General features: G+C 41.0%; 1 protein-coding gene and 1 non-coding gene across 2 annotated transcripts; both read left to right on the top strand.

Annotated features, from left to right (window-relative positions):
- The first annotated feature begins 338 nt into the window (after positions 1-338).
- On the top strand, positions 339-1,268 carry LOC116598345 (olfactory receptor 10V1). Its single transcript, XM_032357031.1, has one exon. It carries the CDS (start codon positions 339-341, stop codon positions 1,266-1,268), a length of 930 nt encoding a protein of 309 aa, XP_032212922.1.
- Positions 1,269-7,560: 6,292 nt separating this feature from the next.
- Positions 7,561-7,663, top strand: LOC116600423. Its single transcript, XR_004289636.1, has one exon. It is a non-coding gene; the product is annotated as a U6 spliceosomal RNA (small nuclear RNA).
- The last annotated feature ends 2,398 nt before the right edge of the window (positions 7,664-10,061 follow it).

Genomic DNA, 10,061 nt, shown 5'->3' with positions numbered 1-10,061 from the left:
ATCTTTTTACCCCCCAAAATTCATGCAGATCTTCCTTTTAGTTATACATCTCCAGTTTCTTTTATATGAAATGATTTTCCAAGAACCTTCAAATACCCACTGCTGAGGATTTCTCAAGCTTTGTATTTGAGGGTAGAGTTGGAAAGGTGAGGAGTGCCAAACACATGCATTATAACATTCCATGATCTGCACCAACATGAAAGTGTGTGCACATAATCGCTGAGGTACCTCAGAAAGTGCTCTAACAATGAACAAGGGAGTGCAAATGAATCATATGGCATGAAAGCGGCCTAGAGATGCATGCCAGTTTTCCTTTTCCCAGATCAAATACACTACCCATGGAAGAAATAAATAAAACTTCAAAGATACAGTTCTTCTTTCGTCCATTCTCCACTGACCCTAAGATCCAGATGGGAATTTTTGTGGCCTTCCTGGTGATGTATCTGACCAGCCTCAGTGGAAACACCACTGTTGCAGTCCTTGTCCAGATCAACCACTCACTCCACATCCCCATGTACTTCTTCCTGGCTAACCTGGCAGTTCTGGAAATCTTCTATACATCTGCTATTGCCCCCCTGGCCTTGGCAAACCTCCTTTCAATGGGCAAAACTCCTGTTTCCATCCCTGGATGTGGGACCCAGATGTTTTTCTTTGTCTTCTTGGGTGGAGCTGATTGTGTCCTGCTTGCAGTCATGGCTTATGACCGGTTCGTGGCAATCTGTTACCCTTTAAGATACACCTGCATCATGAGCTGGCCCTTGTGTGTGGAGCTAATAGTAGGATCCCTGGTGCTAGGGTTCCTGCTTTCACTGCCACTGACTATTTTAATCTTCCATCTCCCATTCTGCAACAACAATGAGATCTACCACTTCTACTGTGACATGCCTGCAGTCATGCGCCTGGCCTGTGCAGACACACACATTCATGAGACTGCCCTGTATATCATCAGCTTCATTGTCCTAAGCATCCCCCTGTCATTAATCTCCATCTCCTATGTCTTCATTGTGGCAGCCATTCTACGGATCCGGTCAGCGGAAGGGCGCCACCGAGCCTTCTCCACCTGCTCCTCTCATATCTTAGTGGTCCTCCTGCAGTATGGCTGCACCAGCTTTATATACTTGTCCCCCAGTTCCAGCTACTCTCCTGAGATGGGCCGAATGGTGTCCGTGGTCTACACCTTCATCACTCCCATTCTAAACCCCTTGATCTACAGTATAAGGAACAAGGAACTGAAAGATGCCCTAAGGAAGGCACTGAGGAAGTTCTAGGTAGGATGATCCCATGACATGTTGAAATTGGATATTAGAGAATGAGTGGGATGCTATTAATAACTATGCTGAGACAATGTGAGTCAGGAATGTCCCCAGAAAATTGAAGCATGGCTCACTATTCTAGGATCACTGGAAGAGATGAATGCTACTGTGTAATGGAAATAAAGCTGTATCATGGAGGGTAGCCTGATGTCCTGGGCATGGATGGACAAGCATCAACACTTATTGGACACCTGCTATCTGCTAGGCACGTCCTGCGGGTTATCTCACTTAGCCCATAGTAAGGACCATTGTCTTCATCTTTTAGAAAAGGAAATAAAAATGACTAAAAAAGATATATCCAGGATGACAGCACAAGTATTTAAAAATCTAGAGGTACCTGGGTGGCTCAATCAGTTAAGCATCTGACTCTTGATTTTGGCTCAGGTCATGGTTTCAGGGTCATGAGACTGAGCCTGCAACATGGAACCTGCTTAAGATTCTCTCTCTCTCTTCCTCTCTAAAAAATAAAGAATAAATAAATTAAATAAATAATAAATAAATAAATATCTAAATACTAACTTATCTTCACACAATAATATTGTCTGAGGAGGCTCTGAATGGCAAGAGAAAGAGAGAGAGAGGAGGCTTTTCAGTTGGCCAAAGGAAGGGGGACATTTTTCTTTTCTTCTTTTTTTTTTTTTACATATTTTTGTTTTGTTAACCAAAATGAAAACTCATGATTATGTTCATGACGTTTCTTTTTCTTTTTCCTTCTTTTCTTTCCACAACTTTATTTACTTTTATCTTTTTTTCAGTGTTCTAAGATGCATTGTTTATATGCCACACCCAGTGTTCCATGCAATATGTGCCCTGCTCCATCCCCACCACCATGCCCTCCCATCCCCCCATCGCCCTCCTTCCAAAACCCTCCGTTTGTTTCTCACAGTCCAGTCTCTCGTGCTTCATCTCCCCTTCCAATTTATCCCAGCTCACTTTTCCTTTCCTTCTCCTAGTGTCCTCCATTTTATTCCTTATGCTCCACAAGCAAGTGAAACCATGGAATAATTGACTTTCTCTGCTTGACTTATTTCACTCAACATAATCTCATCCAGTCCCATCCATGTTGATACGAAAGTTGGGTAATTGTCCTTTCTGATGGCTGCGTAATATCCCATTGTGTATATGGACAACATCTTCTTTATCCATTCATCTGTTGAAGGGCCTCTTGGCTCTTTCCGCAGCTTGGTGATTGTAGCCATTGCTGCTATGAACATTGGGGCACCTGTGGCCCTTCTTTTCACTACATCTGTATCTTTGGGGTAAATACAATTGCAATTGCAATTGCACTACTGGGTATTTTAATTTTAATTTTTAATTTTTTGAGGGATCTCCACACTGTTTTCCAAAGTGACTGCACCAACTTGCATTCCCACCAACAGTGTAAGAGGGTTCCCCTTCCTTCACATCCTCTCCAACACTTGTTTCCTCTCCTGTTGATTTTGGCCGTTCTAACTGGTGTAAGGTGATATCTCAATGTGGTTTTGATTTTAATTTCCCTGATGCCTAGTGATGATGGTCTGTTAGTCATCTGTAGGTCTTCTTTGGAGAAGTGTCTGTTCATGTCTTCTGCCTATTTTTTGACATGATTATCTGTTTTTTGGGTGTTGAGTTTGAAGAGTTCTTTATTGATCTTTATTGACCTTTGTTTGTAGGGTCATTTGCTAAAATCTTCTCCCATTCCATGGGTTGCCTCTTTGTTTTGTTGACTGTTTCCTTTGCTGTGCAGAAGCCTTTTATCTTGATGAAGTCCCAAAATTCATTTTCACTTTTTTTTCCTTTGCCTTATCAAAAAAGAGAATTTCAGACCAATATACTTGATGAAAATGGGTGCCAAGTTTCTCAACAAGATCCTAGCTAATAGGATCCCACAGTACATTAAAAAGATTATCCACCACAACCAGGTAGGATTTATCCCTGGGATGCAAATGTTGTTCAACATTCACAAATCAATCAATTTGAGAGAACAAATCAATAAGAGAATAGAGAATAACCACATGGTCCTCTTCATTGATGCAGGAAAATAATTTGACAAAATATAGCATCCATTCCTGATCAAAACTCTCCAAAGTATAGAGATAGAGGGAACATTCCTCAACTTCATAAAATCTATCTATGAAAAACCCACAGTGAATATCATTCTCAATTTGAAGGGTGTCTGAGATCAGGAACATGACAAGGATGTCCACTCTCACCACTATGAACATAGTACTAGAAGTCCTAGTCCTAGTCTAGTACTCAACATAGTACTAGAAGTCCTAGCAACACCAACCGGACAACAAAAAGAAATAAAAGGTATTCAAATTGGCATAGAAGTCAAACTTTTGCTCTTCACAGATGGCATGATACTTTATATGGGAAACCCAAAAGACTCCACACCCAATCTACTAGAACTCATACAGCCATTCAGTAATGTAGCAGGATTCAAAATCAGTGTTTGTGACTTTTAAGGAGCACCCTAGCAATAAAAAGGGTAATAGTAATGGAGGAAAATGTTATTTAATTTAACAAGTGAAAATATAGGAAAGGAAGTGTTGAATCTTGACTCCCCAAGAATCCCTTCTACAGCACCTCAGTGTTCCAGACTCTCCTTGAGCTTCCAAGGAGAAAGATCACTCACTTGTAAGACACCACATTCCTTGTTGGATAACTCTGGTTGTCAAAATACCACATACTTGTTTGAGCTAAAATCCATCCACAAGCAACTTCCTCCCACTGATCCTATTTTGGCCCTCTGGATATTTCTTCTCCTTGATAGTTCTTCCAAGTACTAGGAGAGATTTTGTATCTTCTTTAAGTCTTTAGTCTTCTTTTCTCTAGAGCAAATATTCCATCAGTTTTCTCTCCAAGAGATCATATTTAAATGCTCGCACACCAGTCACCTTCTAAATTTTCCCTAGTCCATATCCTTCTACAAATTTTCAACCAGAAATAAACAGAGTGCAGTGGGAATATCTTGTTCTGGGTAACTGTTACTTTTCATGACCTATGAACTACGTTTCTATCAATTCACCTTGTTCATTTTAGACCCTCCTAAATTTGGTATCAAATAAAATCTCCATATCATTTCATTTGACTTTCAATTTTGCCTGATCACAATTTATTTTACTAATACATATGTAGGACATTTTTTTGAGAGAGAGAGAGCATGCACATGGAAGTGGGGGTAGGGGTGGAAGAGCAGAGGGAGAGAGAATCATAAGCAGGCTTCACACCCAGCTCAGCAGTCCAACATGGGGCTCAATCTCACCACCCTGAGATAATGACCTGAGCTGAAATCAAGAGTCAGACACTTAAACAAATGAGCCACCCAGATGCCCCTGTAGGACTTTTCATTTAACACTGATATATTGGTTCTTTTTTTTTAATTGGTTTGGGCCAAGTGATCCAAAATGCCACAGTCATCTTCAGGACTTTATTCATCATAGTTTTATGACATGATCAAAATTACAATCATATTTCATTTCCTTTGTCCAAATCATTAGCCAATATCCAGAACAAAATATAAGTGAACATCTATAGTCCTCCTACATGGGAATTGTTGTCCAGCCAGCTAGAAATATGCTCAGTAAATGCCACTGGAGGTACACTGTCACAATTATGAACACCCCGCTTCCAGTGGATCCATGCCTCTGTGTGGCCCCTTTCCCCCATGGTTATGTGACTTGCTTTGGCCAATGGTACATTAGCAAATATATTGCAAGCAGAAGCTTATACTTACTCTTTTGGTATCTGTCCCCTCTTGCTGCCCAGCGACTGCCACATGAAGTCGAGGCTAGGATAACACCTAGAGATAGGCTATCAAGAAGGTTCCCTAGACCAGCCCCAGCTGATCCAACAGATGATGCAGTCACATTGGTGATTCCAGCAAAAGAACTACCCAGATGAACTAGCTAAAATGCTGATCTACAGAAACATGGACAAATAAAATGATAGATATTGTAAGTCGTTAAGGTTGAAATGGTATATTTTGCATCAAAAAATAACCAATTCAGGGTGCCTGGGTGGCTCAGTGGGTTAAAGCATCTGCTTTCAGCTCAGGTCATGGTCACGGGGTCCTGGGATCGAGCCTCACAACGGGCTCTCTGCTCAGCAGGGAGCCTGCTTCCCCCCCCCTTTCTTTCTCTCTGCCTGTCTCTCTGCCTGCTTGTGATCTCTGTCTATCAAATAAATAAATAAATCTTAAAAACAAAGTGCGTTTGGCATGATTTATCTTGGGTCACTTCATATGGGCTCTTCTTAGTTAATCACCAGGCTTTCCAAAATGCCTATAAATTATCTGTTCAATCACGTGTTTCCAGAATTTTAATAGGGGCTTGCACTGAGATGGCTGTCTTATTGTTTTGAAACCCACTGGTAGTTTATAAATTTCTTTTATGTCTTCATCTGAATGGAAAAAATTTCAGTCGTTGTGAGTGCCTTGGGAGTGGAGAATATGCAATTTATCCTTGAATTCCCAGCATCTAGTGCCATAGCTAACATTTATTAGACTCACCTGTAATTTATCAGGAGATAAATTACATCTAGGAAGAGTGTCTTGCTGCTCATAAAAATTGTATGTTCTTTATATAAAGGGATTGTGTTCTACCCTTTTTCTACCATTTGTATACTTCACTGTTCCTTTAGCAGTGGTGGTACTCCATAAATATCGGTGATATTAAACAGGACTATCTTTGGAGATAATTTTTTTCTGGTTTTCAGAATTTTTTAATGTTACTGATAAATGTATATTCTTATTAAAAACTTTTTTTAAAGATTTTATTTATTTATTTGACAGAGAGAGATCACAAGTAGGCAGACAGGCAGGCAGAGAGAAAGGAGGAGGCTGGCTCCCTGCTGAGCAGAGAGCCCAATGCGGGACTTGATCCCAGGACCCTGAGATCATGACCTGAGCCGAAGGCAGTGGCTTAACCCACTGAGCCACCCAGGCGCCCCTAAAAACTTTTTTGAAACATATATTGCTACTAGTCATTTATTAATGCCTTACTTGATTCTATATCTGTAAGCCCAATGTTCCCTAAGACTTACAGATAATAAAAAAATACAAATGGGAACTATAAAATATCCATCTGAAGGAAGTGGGCAGCTATTATTACTGCATATTAGAAGATCATATACTTTGATATATTTAACCCAATTTTAGCAAGGGTATTTTTAAACTGCCATCGTTCATCGAAAAATTTTGAGAATTTGTAACTTTTACTTGCTGCAGAGTGGATGTTGTTGATCCTGTTCCTCTTTCTTCCAAAAATAAAGAGCCAAAGGGACAGGCATACTCTGCAATAACACCCAGAAGAAAATCCCCCAAAGACTCTCATGTTTATTTCATCCTTTTACAGTATAGCAGTGTTTAGAAGGAGAGGAAAGAGGAGAGTGAAGAAAAGGTGAGGGGCACCTCGGTGGCTCAGTCAGTTAAGTGTCTGCCTTCACTTCAGGTCATGATCCCGGGATCCTGGGATGGAGATCCCAACTGGGCTCCCTGCTCAGCGGGGAGCCTGCTTTTCCCTCTCCTTTTGCTCCTCCCCCTGCTTGTGCTCTCTCTCTTTCTCTTTCTCTCTCAGATACATAAAATCTTTAAAAAAAAAAAAATGGTGAGTCAGAAGACACTAGAAAAACCAATCCCCATCAGGACATGGGGATAGGGCAGACAGAGGAAAGCGGGATGTCTGAGGAACCTGTGGGGGTATGAAAGATGGGAGGAATTATGGATTACTGCAACAGGCAACGGAGAGTGGACAGGGCATCAGAGATTCTACCATGCTTTTCTGGAAGACGCATCATGGGACTGAGATTCAGAGACATGGAGACATGATTTCTAGGAGCAGTAAGCTGGGAAAGTCACTTTCATCCTTCAAACTCACATCCCAACATCTAGAAAATAAGAAGATTAAAACTGTTAATATCTAAGATATCTGAGAGCATTGTCTTTGATTCATTAATTCTCCTGTGTTCTGTTCACTTCCAAAGCTCAAGCCATTCCTCTTCACCTTGGACAGGCTTCTGTGGTGCTTTACCCCATGGGAATAGATTTTTAGCTGCTTCTCAATTAGCAAGTGAAATGAACAACATGGGCATGACCCAGTGGGATCGTAGGTACCCTTGTCTTCTCCAAAGTAGGACAGAAAGTCTGAGTGCTGGGGTCTGTGGGTGTCGGACTTGGGAAACACACTCTCCCAAAAATGATTTCATTCTGAGGTGTTTTGAAAGTCAGATGTGGTGTATGACTTTCTCATTATTTGAAAAGAAATGAGTGTTCACATCACAGCACAGGTACTAAAACTAGAATGATACTGAGATTAGCATGGTGCCTGCATAAGGATGATGTGCAAATTCATGAAGCATTCCATATTTTTAAAAACAAAAGCCCAGGGACGCCTGGGTGGCTCAGTTGGTTGGACGACTGCTTTCGGCTCAGGTCATGATCCTGGAGTCCCGGGATCGAGTCCCGCATCAGGCTCCCAGCTCCATGGGGAGTCTACTTCTCTCTCTGACCTTCTCCTCGTTAATGCTCTCTCTCACTGTCTCTCTCTCAAGTAAATAAATAAAATCTTTAAAAACAAAAAAAAAAAAACAAAAAAAACAGAATACACATTAAAAAAGAAAAAAAAAAAAATAAAAACAAAAGCCCAAACTCATAGATGCAGAGAAGAAATTCATGGCTGCCAGAGGTAGGGGGTGGGGGGGCGGATGGGCAAAAAGGGTGAAGGGGGTCAAAAGGTACAAACTTCCAGTTATTAAATAAATGAGTCCTAGGTTATAGGACTTCTAGTTAACAATATTGTATTGTACATTTTATAGTCGCTAAGAGAGGAGATCCTAAAAGTTCTCAGCACAAGAAAAAAAATTGTAACTGTGGTAACAGATATTAATTAGACTTGTTGTGATGATCATTTTGCAATATATACCAATATCAAAACACTATGTCATATACCTGAAACTAATATGATGTTATAGTCAACTATATCTCAATAAAAAATAAATATGCAAAAAAAAAAAAAAGACATGAGCACGATAGCCTTGAGAACAGCAGGTAACTGGCTATGGGTTCATGTGTCTGTGTGTGTGTTAATTATAAACTGCAGTCTTGAAACTTCTCCATGTGTTTGACTGGTATGGGACAAATTTCTGGCCTTTAATTTGCCAGTCTGGTTAGACAGACATCCTCATCAGGGTACCGGAGCTTTGCCATTAGAGGTCAGTGTGCAGCTCACAGAGAATTTGGCAAGCAGGTGTGCCCACAATCTGTTTCATCCACCATCTGGTGAGTCTTCCTGTGCTTTAGGTCCTTCTTGAGGACCTAAAAATCTACAAACTCCCAGATTCCCTAGCAATTTAGGATGTATTTAGTTTCCACCAATCAGATGCACTCCCTCAAGACATGAATTAAAAATGAATAACCTACAGAAAGAGGTGCGTGAAGTATGAGGCACCTGTTTACTGCAGGGAGTCTAGCAGTTGAGGTGTGGCTCTGAAGCCGAAAATCCCATCAGTGGTGACTCTTTGATTCCCAGACTCCCATGGATGAACGTGGCAGTTCCTCTTGTGATCGGTTCTGTGCTGTCCTCCTAGAGTCCCAGCCTAGCCCTGCTTCTCCATCCTTTCCAGGATTTGAAAAGCACCTATTTCACTGAATACCATCTTTCTTATTTAAAATCAGGAGGATGATTAAAACCTAAGTGATATACCACTTTACATATCTTTTAAATAGATGTATTTTTTATTGAGCTATTCAGCTCAGCAACACTTCATCTAAATAGCCTTTCCTGACCGTCCACCCCACCCCCACCCCAGGACAAGTGACCACACCATCCCCCGTGTTACCTCGGTACCTTGTGTATAATTCCATCACAGCATCTGTAGCACCTGCCCTTACTTATCTCCCTCAAGGACACTGTGACCTCTCAGGAGGAAGAAACTATCCCTGTTACCTTGATGCCTAAATATCTCAAAAATACTGAATTAATTTATGAATCATTAATTTACAGCCATGCATTCAGAGTTGGCTCAGTTTTTGCCTCTATTGCAAAGCACTGTGTGACTTTTCTTACCTTCCCCACGATAACATCCCTTTTGAGGGACAGTCTTGCACTGGACATTACTCACATTTCATGCCATTGTATTTTGTCTCCCAAGCCAGATGCTGACCTCATGGATGGCAGACACCATGCCTAATATCTCACGTTTTTGAATATCTCACAAAACTTGCCATACTGAAAAGGCGGACGTCAAAAAAATCACCCAAAGAACTACAGATTAAATAATCTAATGGAAGGAATTGGACCCATCAATAAGAGCACAGAAATACTTCAGAGACCAACACGAACCATATAAAGTACTGTGCTTCTTGGTTGTCCACCTCTGCTCTTCATGATACATGTAGGATGACACACTACACCCAGGGTCTACCATCCAACTATACCTTTGTGACTTTCAGGTTTTCCAGCCTCTGTGTCATATCCCTGCTTTCAGTGATCCCAGGAAGCGGGGAGGACCCAGCTGAGCACAGAGACTTTCTTTACGCTTAGTAGCTAGGTGCTTCTGCTTCAGTGACAACATCTCAAGGGAGAAAGTTTGAGTCTCCTATGGTACACATCTGTGATAATATGTATTTCTTCCAGTTGACTCAAGAAATGAAGTGAGGAACTTCCCAGCCTGAACAACAAATGCATGTTGGCATCCTTATTTACACACCTTCAAGAAGTAACTCCAGGGTATCCTTCACAGGATGCTTAGGGAAATTTTTCTTTTTAA

Source organism: Mustela erminea, chromosome 9, assembly GCF_009829155.1.
Source record: "Mustela erminea isolate mMusErm1 chromosome 9, mMusErm1.Pri, whole genome shotgun sequence".
Lineage (NCBI taxonomy): Eukaryota > Metazoa > Chordata > Mammalia > Carnivora > Mustelidae > Mustela > Mustela erminea.
Note: the sequence above shows the minus strand (reverse complement) of the source record. Positions and strands in the feature narration are given on the sequence as shown.